This window comes from Ischnura elegans, chromosome 6, assembly GCF_921293095.1.
Source record: "Ischnura elegans chromosome 6, ioIscEleg1.1, whole genome shotgun sequence".
In the NCBI taxonomy this organism is placed as follows: domain Eukaryota; kingdom Metazoa; phylum Arthropoda; class Insecta; order Odonata; family Coenagrionidae; genus Ischnura; species Ischnura elegans.
In genome coordinates, this window is record NC_060251.1 from 20446004 (window position 1) to 20463122 (window position 17119).

Here is a 17119-nt window from a genome sequence, read left to right on the forward strand (position 1 = left end):
CGCTTATATTAATTCAGGGTATAATCACGCATCTCTCTTAGCTAATTCTCTCAGTTATGCATCAGGAATTGATCAAGTATTGCATAGGCACATTTTTTCACCCGGGTCCCCATGTAAGCAAAAATAAAGCCTCCAAACTCCAACAACAGGGTAACTCGATACCCCTTCCTCATGAATGGTTATGTAATACTTGAATGTTCCCTGCAGACAAATGTAGAGGTACATATGAGGGAATAGTATGCAATATGCTACTTTGAAGAAGAGATTTTCCCTTACCATGCTAGATTCCTTTCTTCATGAATGTACTATTCTCCTTTCCTTTCATCAAGTTCCTTTCCCTCAAGTGCTATGCTTACATCAAATAAGATTCCTGGGAAGATTAGTCTTCAAATAAATAAGGTGCAGTGGCTTTATGGGCAGGAAGCACACACTGTCATCAAAAGGAGGCCAAACATTGAAGAAGCATTGTAACACTGGTGCCACTAAGGGTAAGAATTATTCAAATAAATTTTTTATCTCCCAGTTATTTATTTGCTGTTGTATAGTATATGTATTTATAATTAACAGATATTTCCTGATTAAAAAATTCATAATACTCATTATGTTCTCAAATATAATCCATGATATCTATACTGGTTACATCTTTTTAAAAAAGATTTTCAGTAAAACTCAATCTTGAGTCTACATTAACAATTTAATAGTTTTATACACCAAACTTACCTGCAAGTTAATTTCACAAAATCGACTAGAAAAATGTAAAAAAAATGGTGGTACAAGCATGCACTCTTTTACCTATACATTCTTGTGAACTCATTTGAATTACTGGCTCACGTCATAAGTTATCCTTACATTTATAGTTATATGGTGTCCCATTCCTAAAACACCAGATTTAATGTGAAACTTTATAAAAAGGAACAAGGAGTACTTGTTCAGGTAATCTCATTACTATAGCAGGTTATTAGCCCAATTTGTCAATTTAAAGGACACTTGTTGGCATTCATTCATAAAACCACAAACAGAATACTGGAATTACCTATATCACATTTGCTCTTCATCCAGTATGGTATAAATAAGTTCTCTGATACAATGATGCTAGAGTAGAATCTAGACATTTGCTGTCTTTACATTTTTAACAGGCATATGCTTGGCATAAAACAGAACTGCACTGTATCTCTCTGATCAACAGAATGCCACACACTTCGATATGGCACAATGAGAGCGTCAGTTTGTCTAGTTTGAAACAAACAAGCACAAACTAAACCATTTTTAATCAAGGCACAATTTATACATACCATAAAATCTTATTGCAACACCTGACAGAACATAAATAAACTAGTATTTTTATAGATTTCATTGCAGCAAGAGTTTAAGCTTTTAGCCTTGCATTAGATGACCACAATTACACCTAAGATTCAGTTTTTTTGTGAGCCAAAGCGGTCACTTACTCTTTCCAACTCAAATACATATATATATAATATACACGGTCAGTTATAGTGTTTGCACTACATTATTTATGCAGATAAAAACTGATTATAAATTCTTTGTAAAACATTTCATCACATTCATTTAAAACCTTATCATCACCCACACATGTATGAAGTCCTCTCCTTCAACTGAGTCATGAGTATTGGGATGGATAATAACTTATTCTATAAATTGATGCTGCTACTCTGTTTCTCCAGCCGCATCTAGTCTCAATGAATATTTCAAAATAAATCACTTTGCACCTTAAGTCTCCCAAGCATCAAATAATTCATGACGCCTGCATTATACGCTCACTTCTCTCACAGTTTTAGGGGACTAATACCCCACCAAGTTCAAGAAAGGAATATCTACATGACACTGTAAAATCACTGCCTTTATTTGTACTTCACTCTGTGGTTAACATCCAATTTTGTTGAATAGACTGCTAATGGACACTGAGGTTTGTATTTGTTGAATCAAACTTTTCTGCAACCACGTGCACTAAAATATGTTGAATCAATACACACACTGGTTTATTTTCAAAAAGATAGATCGTCACTATCGGCATAATCCCCTGAATCATCTTCTTCTTCCGTTCGATGAATAGTTATTTCATCGTTATCCTTTGAATCCCAGAGGCAAAGTTCTCCCTCTTCGTCGTCTTCGTCCTCTATAGGTAGGCCAATGTGGTCCAGGTTTGGGGAGAGGGCATCTTCTCCGTCTGCATCGCCTCTCCCGAGGTCATCAACAACTTCCTCAATTGAGCTGTAGTTGATTCCACAATACCAAAGCAGCAGATGGCACCAGAAAACAAGACAAAGAAGGTTTAGTCTCATTACGTGAACATTAACACTATTGAACGCAAGATTCCCATTACTAATTCATCTATTAATCCCCTATGAACTCATGTAAATGGCTATAATCCGACTGTCTAATATGAAATTTACATATGTTGGAACAATTTTGTTAAATGATATACTTTCCCCAATTTATGTGTGGCTCTGAGTCTTGAATCCCTAAAGCTTCATCCAAATAACTTACAAGGACAATGCGATCTCAAGGATCATTGCTAATCAAAAGAAAAATGTTCACAACTGAAAATTTTAATCAAATGGAAACTTGAATGAAAAACATCCCCGCATAAGTCAATACAGTTATAGTTTTTCACATTCACAATAGCCAATGAAAAATAAATTAATAATAATTTCTAATACCCTGAGAGTATAGAGTTAAACTGTGCATCAACAATCATAAGTGAACTATATATTAACTATTACACCTCCATGGTTCATAGAAGCCAAATCATAAGCTATAGCTATCTATAGATAATAATTCTCTCCGTAACTAAAAGCGTTTCCTTCCTAACAAACACAAACTTTCAAGAGTGACATTTGTGAAAATTCCAAAACGAAATGTTACAGTGTGAAAGAGGGGTACGTAATAGGGGAACAACAGCTGCGCAGTATTCACATCAAAACATTCAGTACACTTTAAGGAGGATAAAGCGCATAGGATGGGGAATTTGAAATCAAAGACGGCTCACACGAGGACAACATGCTACGTGCTGTGATTAGGACGGCATTCAATAGCTTTGACACTATATAGCAGCAAGGGTGTTGCGTGCATGCCAGACAATCATTGTTCCAAACCAATACAATATATTTTGAGCAAATATGCAGCATTTAAACATGATGTTAATGCTTTTTGTGACTGCATGATCCAAATTTCAACAGACAGTGTGTTTAAGGCCAATGCCTGTACTATTTCATAAAGATTTCTTTGCAAGTACACAATAAATCCACTAAATTTAATCATTTAACAGTGTGCATTAGCATTTTTATAATCTTAAGTGCTAATATGGTTAATAATAACAGCCAATGGTTGTGCAGAACACATGCATTCCATGGGCCATTAATTTTGAGGCCTCTAATTTAAAATACTATTCCCACTAAATCTGCGGATAAAAAACATCTTTCAATAAAAGGAATAAAAGTTGACCACATAAAGAGATTCACTACAATAAGTTATTCACTACAGAACACACACAGATATACATGACACTATATATCCCAGAGTTCGCCTTCGGCACTGAGGATAGCGGGTCAACCCGCTGAAACATCTGGTTGATTCTTTGTGAGTGTCCTTTTTTATGTGTTTCTATGTTTTTATTAGTGTTATTTTTGTCCGTTCTCTTCGATCGGCCACATACTTATACTATCGCTTAGTGCGCTTTCCACCAGACTTTATATTTTCTTTCCTTAAGCAACTATTATATCGAACATTTAGATCATAAAACTATTTTCCAACATTTCATTGCATATTGAAAATAAATTAAAAAATGCTTATGTGTAAATTTGCGATGTTCACGAAGACTCACAACTGAAAGTTATTTGAAGATTTAGAAAATATAAGAGAAAGATAAGTAACAACATAAAGGAAATCTTCTTCATTAACCTCACATATGCATTAAATCTTCCTCTTCTAACAGAATACTCATGCAACAAAAATAACTAATATTGGAGAGCAGCGTCAGATCACCAACTAGGCATAAAAGGAAGTAGCCCACAAACCCTGAAGCTTTGGAGCCTTGAGAAATTTTCCCATCACTTGTGACTAGACTGTATGCCGACAACAAGAATCATTAGTGGCAGTGTCCACCTCTTTTTTTTATGTGACACTGGGGAGTGTCCCAGCATCCATGACACAGACGTAGTGACAGTAATGTGGCTGGAACAGCGTCACAATATAATATTCCTCCTATATCATGGGTAACAGCCCATTCATTGAAAAATTCAAATTTGTAACTTTCAATAACATAATTATGAGGGATGAAGTTTTTACATAGCAGCTGATAAGTTTTCATGAACTTTCCTTGCTTGTGTAGAAATTGTTGCCACTCTCTTTGCTATTGCCCAACAGAGCGGGTCCCACTGTTGATGCGGACAATTGACTGACAACCAGACTTTATAGAGCGGAGGTGAGATCACATTAAGGGACCAGCTACATACTTAGGGTGGATTAATGAAATGGAGGTTTCCACAAATGAGAGGTTCGTTTTACACAATTTTCCCAACTTGTATGATCTGGACTGGGAGAGTTTGTTCATAATATGGTGTCACTTCTTGAAGTAGCAGTTCGTGAATGAGAGGTTCAATAGAATAGCCACTCTATCATCATCATTAAGCTCCCAGCTTCAGGCAAATCGACATATATTTCATGAATGAATAGGAACCAACAAGAGAGATCTCAATATCATAATGGAAGCATTTCATCCAACAAGCACACTGATGTTCAGCACTGACGGCATAATTTGAACAGCAAAAATAAATTTACATTTCTATCTCTTCACTAAATTCAACGATTACCAATCCATTATGATAAGTTGCAGCTGCAGTGCATAGCAAGAGATACACGACCTGAGTTTCATAACATGTAAGAATAAGCCGTCTAATTATCATTCTCAAAGGCAGTCAAAAGAAAGATTCTCAATGTATGTTATTTCCATTTTGTTAGGAAATATGAGTAGGTTTTGCTTAACATTTGAGAATAAATTTTGCAAACACCCTGATCATAAATGTAGAAAATTAGATGTCAAAATGAATTTAGAAAAAATGATGGCTGAAGGGTCTAACTATTCATCAAAATTTTGACAAGGAGAGGCATTTAACAATTTATGAATGGGTAGAGGCGAGCAATGCAAAATGAGAGGGCTCCTAGAGTGGATCTCAGAAGTCCACTAAATTAGTATTTGAAGGAAAGCTCACGACTGTAACAGAGCTATAGTTTATGTATGTACTTGTATAATAAAACAAAATAATAACAAATCAACCTTGAATATGGCCTTCTCATGTGCCAAATTGAAGGAAAAATCGCAATATGTAAGAATAATATTTCAATAGTAAAAAAAAGGACTTGATACAGCAACTCCACTGGCGATTTTCCTCCCAATCCTTTCCTTGACATTTCATTCAAGCAATTCCACACAATTCACAGTAGCAAAATAAAAATTTTCAAAGAGTGAGGAAATGCATCAGAACTAGCATGGTGAAAAAGGACACAGTCAATCCTTAAATCGTTTTGTAATGAAAAGTAGATACTGTTTCGTATTGGTATGCCATGTATATGGACAAAAGAAGAATGATGAGCAGCATACTCCAGCCTCCTTAGATCAGTATATCTAACTTGATATGCTTACCATACAGATGCCAACAAGTAAAATCAATCTGAATTAAATCAGTGAAGGTGGTTGATGATAAAGACAGTTTCGGAGGATGAATGGGAAAGAGTAGAGAAAATATATCTTTCCACTAACAAGAATGGGATAGTTTCCAAGTTATAGAAAAAGAATTAGCATATTAGAATTAGCAATTAATTGTAAGTGAATAATGTTCATTTAGATGTGCACATTGAAGTTTCAATATCATTAGTAGTTGCGGTAAAAACCATTCTGCTCTAAATCATCATTGCCCAATGTATGAAATATGGTGCCTAATTCTTAGGAAAAGTTTTCTTCCTTAGCCATTTCACTCATTACACCATGGGAGAATAAACTAATGCTTCCATGAAACTACTACTGAGGCTCATTTGAAAATGAAAGGAGCTATTAGACTACTTGTTGCATCAAAACAAGGGGGCAACCAGAGTTTTTCCACAGGGTATTTCATTTAGGAGGGCAATGTATTTAGGGAACGGTTTCATCATAGTGGGAGTTCGTAGGATACAATCACCCAAAAATTTCAGGGGAGGTGATGAACCCCTTCAAATCCCTTCCCCACTGGCTGCGGTTTTACATCAAACATCTACTGAGGCAAAAGTGAAAAAAAGATTGTGAAAGCAGGATAAAAAATGCAAGACTATGAGGTTATCTATTAAGATAACCATCAAGCACAAACAAGCACATATTACGATAAACATGCATTGACAGTACTTACTGAAGTAGGTTTTTTTCTACATTCCTTCATCCAATAGCCTGCAAATATCAACAACATGTCAACACACCATTCCTGATTCTAAAGAAATGTATTTTTTCCCTATCAAAATATATCAGCACAAACCATACGTCATCAGAACGTTCAGTAAAGCCAGAGTGGTAACTGAAATTTGACTAACCTCTAAATTGTATTTAATTTGAGGTTCAAACAGTCTTCCAGGTTGTTATTTCAATACATGCAATCTCTATACGCCTTTTTATTTGATTCTTGCATTTTGACAACAAAAAAATCAATCAAACTCAGCATCAACTATAGTAGTGTTGCACATAATGACGATATGGCACTATGAATGAATTTTCATCATACCTCAAGAGCCTTATTGAAAAAGCATAACCGATAACAAGGAAATGAAATATGTATATTTTTATTAAGAGGACATTTCCTTTTACATAGAACAAGTTAAGCATCCCATTCTATTAAACTGATCAATTCCTTAAGACATTCCTTGCTTTTTTGTCTAATGCCAATATTCCCCTAGGGAGGACGGCATTCCTTACAAGTGGTTGATTCCAAATGGTTGGCAATGAGATTGGAATTTGGATATTTGAAATGATATCCTCACATCAACGGCTCACTTTCACAACTAGGGCACATCACATTGGTGTAGTGAAAAATTTTTAACTCGCCAAATTCTGACCGCTTAGCCAACTACTTGGAATAAACTGCTTATAAAGACGATCACCAACAATTATTCTGATCAGTCAAACACTCTCACCAGCTACGTTATGCCCATTTTGAAGGGTCAAGGGATTTACATCCACAAGTGCTACTTGGTAATTTTTTTACAGAGCAGGTATTTTGATTTCAATTAAAGTTTAGTAGGATAGTAAAAAAATTAAATACTTTCTTGAACTCATAATTATATGCATCTTCATACTTGGGGGAATGTCCAAGGGAGGCTTGAACACAGATTCAACAAAAAAGGCAAGACTCAAGTTTTTTCATAAAGTATATATTCCGATAACGATGTATAGAGCCCAAAGCAAAAAGAACTTTTTTTGAAAGAGATTTTTAGGGCACTGACAGGTTTTGTTTTGCTTAGTTACATGGTACTGTTTTCCCTCTTCCACCTAGCACTAAAACCAGAGTTATTGTGGAAAAAGTTTGCTTGGGTTATACAACTCCATGTTTTCACCCAACTTACTTCCAAATAATGTCCTTATAAAAATCAAAACTGTGCGACCTTCACTTTACAACACATTGTCTGGTTTGATAGGTGGCAGAAGAGTTCAACCTGTAGGCTGGCACTAAAATTTTACACAGTAAAAAAATGGATGGGATGCAGAGACTTTGTCGAAATTTTGAACACTAAAACAAGGTGAATGAAACAACTTTGTACTTTCCACACAGATTTATAAGTACCCTGATCAATTTCCACTAAGCATTATTTTCGAGACTCCCCTGCAGACAAACAATGCCTAGTCATTGAAATCGCTTAGGAGTGTAGGTATTGTATAGGGTGCATTGTCCCAACGTTTCAACAGCTAAGTCAGCCATTGTCTGTAGTGGTAGAAAGGAGTATACTACCCCTGAAGATGATGGCAAACTTAGCCGTTGAAACGTTGGGACGATGTAACCTAAACAATACCTGGTGGGTGATCCGAGAACTATTCCTGCATCGCTTAGGGTAATTATAAAGCTGAGTGGAGGTACAAATTTGTTTCATTTACGATGCTTACAGAGTGCGATTATACTGGGCAGTTCTTTAACCTGGGCAATATGAATTTTCTCACGGACAAAATATCACACAGTGTATTTGTAAACAAAAATTCATGTGGATTCGCTCACAAGTAACATTAAAAATTCACCATTGTCTAGGCTAAGGATTAAAGAGAAATGGAAAATGAAGATTTCTCAGTAGGTAGTGATGCGACAATGAAAGTAGAGATGAGGGTGGTTATTCTCTATTTCTGAATGAAAATTACTACATTCAGAAAGCTGTTGGATCCTCAGATGAGTCATTGGGTGGACACTTGTTGAATTTCTAAACAATCCCGTATTTGGCTGAATATATGAAGCACATAATCTGTATTTGAGCCCAAATTTGGAAATACAGAATAGACCTCAAGAGATTTTTCATAGCTCGAAACCTCACCAATGCGATGTAAGTAGCACTATGAATATCAGTGGATGATACAAAGGAAAGGAAAAGTATAAGTCTTGCAGAGCCTAATAATTTCATACATTGTACCAGGTGCCACTTACAGTGAAATATACTTCCAAGTAAGTGCCTTCCATTAGGAAACATCAACAACACAACATCAACGAAAAAGTATAAAATTAGTCATTCTTCATTTAACACCTAAATACAGTTTTTAAACTGCCTACATTTTTCAGAAGTACCTCATTCGACAAATTATGCTTGGATCCACCTTGGATAAATAGAGAGTACCATTCTTATCAAGTCTACCTATGCCAAATCAAAGCCTGATATACACTTTTTGTACTCCTGCTATTCAGATTATTTCCATCGTTTTTCGAAGTGCTCAATCAACTGTTTATGTCCATGCAAATAAATCGACAGAAGTCTTTTGCTAGTTCCTATACGAGACAAAAGCGACAGACATATAGTGGTCTATGCCATGTGGTTGCAGCATCGTCTGCCCTGTATCAGTTCCTCATATCCATCATATTCATACACTCCACAGAATTCAGAGAGTATGAGAGTAGGTAATTCAAATACAAGTTTAATTCTGGTAGTAGTTCTGAGCATGCCATCATTTTGAGAGATTTCTCCTAAACTTCTGCCTTATTTCCAAAGAAAGATTTAAATAAGGATAATTTTTTTTCAATTATCCTAAATATTGAACGCAATACATGTTTCATGATAATTTCAACTTCCTCAAGTCCTCAGTATCTTGTAATAAAAACCAAATAAATTACTAATATGAAAACTCACAATTCATCCTGCGGTTCACTTCCACCTTCCTCGGCCACAAGCAGCTCATACTCATCGGCAGCAAATCTATCCCAATCTGACAGCTGTAAAGTAGAATCAAATTGCATTAATAAAGTTTTTTTTTAAATCAAGGAATTTATGATTCATAATATAATGAGGAATATGCAGTTTTTTATTTATATCACTGCATAAAAATCCATCAATAGCACTAGTATCAATTTAAAACTTGAGCACCTTTACTTTTATTTCACAGAGTTAAAATTGTGCAAAATCATGAAGCTTCAAATAATCGAGGGTGTCAATTAGTGGTATATTTAAGGGGGATGATATGGTGGGGTGAGAGTCCTCAATTGAAATTCGAAAGTTGCACTAGATAAAATTAAAATAATTTTGGGGGATCCCCTTGTCCTGGGGCATTCCAGTGAGATAGGGGCATCTAACTTTCAGGAGACATGGACGCAAGACCTCATTTTCAAAATTCATTCTCAATAGTGACAATTTGACCATTGTTATTCTAATAATGATTACCAGTGCATGTCTACACTACTTCCCAACCCATACGATTGTGAAAATTGGCCACTCTAGGGCAGAAATGAAGAAAAATATGGTGAAAGCAAAGTTCAGCAACCTGAATTATGTTTGACCTTCTATTTATTAGATAATTGTCATAATAACAAAACTTTCCAGTACTTTAACAAGAAAATTGTCCACATCCGCATAATTTCATAATATGGAAGCTACTTATTTCTTATGATCATGTTTTCCTGGCTTCCACCATGTCATTTGTAGTCTGATGAGGACTTCTTTTTTGTTGGCTGGCCATCTAGCCAGCATCTTCAGGTCATAAGTGAAGAAGATGCTGGCAGGACTACCAGCAAAACTTTCATCATCAGACAAAAAACAACACATTGGAAACACAGATAAGCATGATCGCATCAACTACTTACAGTGGAACCCTTAGCAAAGATCATTATGCTATGATACTGCACTAACATAATATCGGGTCAATTAGAATCTATAAAAATAATATGATACTTATAAGGGATCACAATAGGGTGGTTTCCTATTATTTTTTATTGCCTAAATCGAAAGATTATTACTCCTGGAGTACTTATTTCACGCATTTAGATTTTTAAATGACGATATCTATTTTTCGCGATTAAATGAAAAGTGAAAATTTTCAAGCGCGCGAAAACGCGATGGCTAAGTATGAATGCCGGGAAAACTCCGTGTGACGTCGTTCTGGTTCCCGCTGTCGCAAGTGAGGTAACCTTGGAGCGAGGCTTTGAGCGCTGATACAACGCAGGATGCTAGCAGGTAGCCAAGTACCCTGCTAGCTGGTAGCACTTGGCTTAAATAAGGATTATTAATACCTTATCAAACGAAGAAAACTTTCCGACCTTAGCCAGTTTTAATAGGTGATTATTAAGACATGTTTCCCTGAGCTCTGTGCCTCATGCATGCATTGGTAATCTCAGACGATGTAAAACTCGTATCTACTCGTATAGAAACTAGGTCCCTGTGAAGTCTTGTGGAGTGACATCGCATGGGTGCCAATCTGGCCTTTTTCAAATGAGAATAAAATTAGCCATTGCCATTCGTCTAAACCGATATTTCTAGAACCAATTATTTTGTATATTATGAATAAACTAATAGTGGGTAACGAATTGCAATCAATGCCTTTCGTTTTCTTTGATGTAGGAAACTACCCTATTATTAAAAAAATGCTGCAAATGAGTAAAATGAAGAAGAATAGTAGATATCCCTTTATTACCTCTCGTCCTTCTCCATCATGCTCCCTCTGCGCAGATGAGGAAGCAAATGGGTCTCTCTGCTCGTGGTCTAAATACTTCTCCAGGTTGAAGAATGTGTCGAAGAAAATAGGAGTCATTTTGCATTTCTTCAGATCACTAAGCGACACCTTCCCAGGCACCTTGGGATGGATCATATCAAGCATCTAAAAGAAAAGGAAAGACAATCATTCATTACATGGCAGAGCTCCTCTAAATTTGCTGACAACAGTGACTCACCCTGCACACTTTATTTTTTTATCAAGTTGAAAACCTTACAGTGGCACCGAGTTCTTAAGGTCAGCAGGTAAAAGGCCCTCCTAAACTGCCACCATAGACGTAGTCACAAATATTTTGGAAGGTATTTCGATAAAGAAAGGAGAGTGTATTCCCTAAGACTTGGTCTCAAAGAATAAATGGTTGACGGTCTGGAATTAAGGGTCTATTCTCAGAAAAAGACCATTGGACACTTGCTTCGCAAATTAACACTAATTGCTCAATCAAGCATTGAATATGAGACCCTCTTGGTAAATAGCCCCACATTCTACCCACTCTTCCTGCAACAAAGAAGGATCCACAAAAGTTTCATGATACTGACCTGACATAGGCAATCCTCAAATGGTAGGGTTTCAATTCCGATTGCCTCCATTCGTTGCAGCTGCTCTTCATAGAAGTACTCCAGCTCGTACATGGAAAGGTAACCATCACCATCCAAGTCCATACATCTAGAGAGACCAATGAACCAAATTAGAGAATTTCAAGCAAAAAATATTATCAAAAACTAACTTTAACATATTAAAGACCAGATTTTTTTCGAACTTACCCCTGTGGCTGGGTATATTTCCACAAAAGCTTGGGTTTTTTACAGTCAACTATAAATAATTTCAAGCTCAAAATTTAAAGGAGATGTAAATATCCTTAAAATGTTTATGTTTCATGACATTTCCAAGTTTACATTTCATGCTGTTTTCCAGAGTAGAGCTGTTCAGAATATGGACCCATCATCACAGTGGATCTAACTAATGAAAATGGTTCTCAGCAACCACAAATTATTAGTCCAATCAATACCCTTCCCCCTTTTTTTCTTGTCTCCCTAATTTTTCCTTTCCATTAGAATAAGAAATTGTCTCTGCTCTATCGATAATTAAATGCTAGACTTGATAAATTCAAAAGAAAGGCACAACATCCACCCTAGGGGACACAGATTAACAGTAAAAGATAAGGGAAGAGGCAAAACTGCCCAAAAAAATACATAATATAGGACATATATAGGACAAAAAATATACATGATATGTTCCTCCAAAATTTGCGGTGACTACTGAGTGATTATGGATATCCAAACTGCATTCGTTCTTTAGGAGTAACCAGTTTATGAGTGATAGTCACACTTAAACAATTCATGTGGTTGGGAGAATTTAACATAAAGGGGTTTGTTAGAGCGTAGGTTTCCGCGGCGATGGTCTGATCTCTGCATTTCTCCAGGGTTTTCTTCCAACCAACAACCTGATGCGGAAGAAAACCCTGGAGAAATGCAGAGATCATAAAGGGGTTTGTCCACACTTTCTCCACCCAGTAACAAGTATACCATGTTACAGTATGTAAATGCATGCATAGTCACTAATGACGATTCACACAATATTAAAGGAGATTTAAATATCCTTTAATATGTTTATGCTTCATGATGTTTCCAAGTTTACATTTCATGCTGTTATCCATTTCCTGATACGTAACCTTAATGTGCCACTTAAATATAGCCAATTGCATGGATCTGTGTAATAAAAAATGATTCACTAACACTCTCCTCCCCAAAACTTATAACCGAATCTGACAATGTACATCAGGTGATATTTCAATCTTGAAGAGCAACTTTCACTCCTTCTCAGCTAACCCAAAGGGACTCCTTACCCCCGCCTCTTTTCCTGCGTCGCTACTTACTCCTCTCCCTTTCTAAATACACGCAGCCTCTCTTTTTGCCCTAACCCCCCTTTTTTCACTCTTCTCAACCCCCCCCCCTCCCGTTTTCTTTTATGGTTCTTCCCCACGTGTCGTTGTTTTACAGTTATGACTAGAGTCCTCCTTCCAACATGGCTTCTCCACATCCCATAGTTGTATCTTTTCCCACTGTCTCTACTCTCTACGCCCATTCCCACCCCTCTCCTTCAAAGATGTCAAATCTTCCCCTACCCTCCCCCCTTTTCTCAAGGGTATAAAGGAGATTTTCAAATGTTTTGCATTGTCTTGTACCAGATGATGGGTCAGTGAGCCGAAACGCGTTGTATGCATTAAAAAATCTTATGGAAAAGTGCTACGATCTTTTATTTATTTAAATTTCCTGCTGCTGCAGTATATCCGTGTTGTATATTATCCATGCATGATTTTCATTCTTGCTCAATATTTTCCGCGATCTTTATTATAAGATATTATAAAATAAAATCAGACGCAAAATCACCAGAATTACTGCATTAATGATAGGATACAGCGGGCTTATTATTTCCCCTTCTTAAAACGGAAGCGATAGCATGCTAGCTGCACTCACAGGAGCACCGTGTTCCCATTTCCCAAGCCTCGCAGTGCACAACCGTGCTCCGTCATCACGGATACACATCCCGCAGCAGTTGCAACCTGGGCAACTTGTGCGAGAGGCGACTAGGTGGTGTGGTGCCCGACAGTGTACTTTACGACGTCGAGCAGTGGTTTTGAAGCAACTAGAGCAAACGACTTTTCTGTATCTGTGATCACATAGCCACGGGTGTGTGTTTTTCGAAACCAGGCCTTACATGGAGCTTTAATAATACGAGTACAACCATGTTATCGCCGCTAAAAAGATCACGAACCGGCAAAGAAAGCTCTCAATGAGTCCAGGAAGCACTCTAAAATAACAGAATAACTGCATAAATAATAATATATTGTTTTTTTTATGTAAATTATGAACATTACAAGACATTAAAGTGAAAGTTTGGGTTATCCATGTTTTCCTATTATTCGTGCCGTCTTTCCCCATCATTAGCCCGGATAATCAGGAGTGTACTGTATGATGAAAATTACAAGAAATTAAAGTTTAAGTTTGGATTAATCGTGTTTTACAATTATTCCTGCCACCTCTCCCCATCATTAGCCTGTATAATAGGGAGTATGCTGTACATGGATATTTCAGTAAATCACACACCTGAACCAGTACTCAATAGCTGTTGGATGAGTTTTGTCTTCCTCAGACAGAAGGAACCAAACAAATTCCGAGTAGGTCATCTTGTCCTCTCTGCTTGGCTCACCACCAGCAACAGAATTTCCAGCACCCCTCCTGTCTCGCGTTACAGCACCAGAGAAGATTCGCTCAATGATCCGTGATGAAAGGGCTGAAAAAATTACACCCATTAATACTTTAAATATTTTGCCATACAATGTTGAATACTACAGTAGCTATCCTAATCATCCTGCTCAACAATGGTAGAACCAATGAAAGATTCTACATTTGTCATTGAATGAGAACCACTTTCACCTTAATACAATGCTAAAAGAAATGTCCTGCATGTATGCCTTTGGAAGTAAGGAATTATTTTGTTTCCGAACTTTTATCAAACCGTTATTAATACCATGCAAGTTGAATTAGATACATGAGCTGATAGATGCAAAAAAGGTAACCGTTGACTTTATCATTTGAAAATAAATTTAAAACAAAAAATTATGACTTCACAATACTAAAGAATAATACATTTCAAATGACATATTATTATTGTGAGAACCACAATGGCGTTGTATTTATAAAATTATACAAAACATACCATGGTCATTATGGCGTGCAAGATCCCGTCGGTCAATAAGAAGATCATGGTCAGTATCCAGCTCCCAAAACTTGCAATAGATGACATAGAAATGCTCATAGCTGAAGAAGTCAGTAATTCTATTAATGTCTTCTTCATCTTGGAGTCTCCTCAGGGTAACTAGTAACTGTGACTTACGAAGTTCCTTGGCTGTGATCCGCCCACTCCATGTTCGATTCACACAATAGAATATCCTCGCAACAACCTGAAAAACGGCCGTGGGAATGCTAATTAAGTTTAAGTAGCAATGGTCATTACAGACTGTTATGTTGAAGATGGATATAGGCGTTTTTAGGATATTTTTACTTACATAATTTACAGTGCCCGGCGATATCTGGTGGAAATGTTTTATATCCATGAGAATAAAATAAAATGGTAAATTTCCACACAATTTTATTTACAAAATACCGACCCGGTTTCGACACGTAGTGTCATTATCAAGGATATGACACTACGTGTCAAAACCGGGTCGGTATTTTGTAAATAAAATTGTGTGGAAATTTACCATTTTATTTTATTCTCATGGATATTTTTACTTAGGTGCTAAGAGTGGTTGAGTGCTAAGCTAGTGAGTTCAACCCCCACAAATTTATTCTCTTATATGAATGGTTTTTAAACAAGTGTCAGAAAGAATACATCCATTCACCTTTTAATTTCCCTTAGAATTTGTGCACCTAAATCCCTAAATAATTGTCTCAAAAATTTTCATTAACGCATGGGGTACAATGCTCCAAATGAAATTTCATCACAAGATCTGTATCTTAAGAAGAAATTGAATACAATTTGATAGCATACGAACATATAAGAGTTTTTTTGGTAAATTTTGGAATTAATATTTGTACATGTGCACATAAGCTATTAGCAATTTTTAAAATGCAGCAACAACAATAGTGGAAATCAATACAGGACAGCAATCAATGGACTAAAATAAAAAAAATTTAAGAAATATTAAAATGAATAATAAAGTTAATGCTTTCTCATTTCTTATACAGGATTTTACAATCTTCTATATTATTTCTACTGTATAGATACCTTTTTCTCAACTTATACTCAACCAAACTCTACAAATGAGGTATGTACTAAAATGCACAGAATTTATCAGGAAACATGCTACGGCATATCTTACTTCCTAAATATTGCTATTGTTTCCTAAAATTGGTTTTTAAATAATAAAAAAAAAACAAAGAAAAACAGGAAATATTCCTGGCGTTAACGGTGCACAAACTGATACATTTGTTCATTTGCAACAATATCTCGCATTCTTTAAATACCTTTTATCAAAATGCGGCTGATTCCACATTCAAGTCTCCTGTTGATACGTAAGTATGAGTCATCATGTGCGTTTAACAGAGGATAGTGTAATTACTTCCAATGTTGTGTTTAAAGAGGTCCTCTGAACTCAATTTGTACATGAAAATTCCGATTAAATTTGTACATAAGACCCTGCCTTTTTTTTCTACATTTTAAAATTAGAAACACGCCTATCCCTCTGTGGACCTGCATTGAAAAGAGCGGGGGAAGCCCACTGGGAGCGGGCGCAGCACGCTCGTAGACATATAAATTTACTAATAGAGTGCTTGGGTTTTCAAAGTTACGTTTGCATCTCTTGGAGATTGCCAGATTGAAAACGCGAAGGCACTCACTATAGACATGTCTATGGGGATGAGTACAAAAGAAGATGCTTCAACACAATCTTACCGTATGAACGTATCTGGAGTGGAATTCAGATGCTTCTTTCAGGAAAGTAAGACCTGGATGTGTGTCCACAACATCCTGGATGAGTGGATAGAAGTCTTCGGCACACAGCCAGTTCCTGCCACCTGGATTGTTGAACCGACTCAACAGGAACACAAACCGTGACGCTTCGTCATGACAGGACATCAGAACCCTGGGAAATCAGGAATTACATCAGATATGAAACCATCAACTCCTGAAGCACAAGTATATGAAATGGACACCACAATGTAATGGTTTACCCAAGTGCATGGCCTTTGGTTAATGAAAGTCAATCATTTTCTCTTAAGATAAGGGATTTCGTATTTCACTCACACCCAGACAGAATACCACTGAAAATTTTACAGCCTCATTCAAAGTTATTAAAATTACCATCGGACAAGTTTTCTTTCATCACAACAGAATTAAGATTTTTTTTACCAA

At 36.4% G+C, this 17119-nt stretch overlaps 1 protein-coding gene across 2 annotated transcripts in view; it reads right to left on the reverse strand.

The window, feature by feature from the left end:
• Positions 1 to 504: 504 nt before the first annotated feature.
• Positions 505 to 17119, reverse strand: part of LOC124160168 — a 411734-nt gene continuing 395119 nt past the window's right edge. The window contains exons 9-16 of one of the 2 annotated variants that reach the window (XM_046535930.1): positions 16661 to 16850; positions 14924 to 15167; positions 14311 to 14497; positions 11743 to 11869; positions 11129 to 11311; positions 9355 to 9437; positions 6396 to 6433; positions 2147 to 2229 (exon numbers count right to left, since the gene is read on the reverse strand). In XM_046535930.1, the coding sequence (XP_046391886.1) occupies positions 6412 to 6433; positions 9355 to 9437; positions 11129 to 11311; positions 11743 to 11869; positions 14311 to 14497; positions 14924 to 15167; positions 16661 to 16850 (1036 nt within the window). In that variant the 3' untranslated portion in view covers positions 2147 to 2229; positions 6396 to 6411. Of the gene's footprint in view, positions 2230 to 6395; positions 6434 to 9354; positions 9438 to 11128; positions 11312 to 11742; positions 11870 to 14310; positions 14498 to 14923; positions 15168 to 16660; positions 16851 to 17119 lie in introns of both variants that reach the window. The other variant, XM_046535929.1, reaches the window with a different exon arrangement.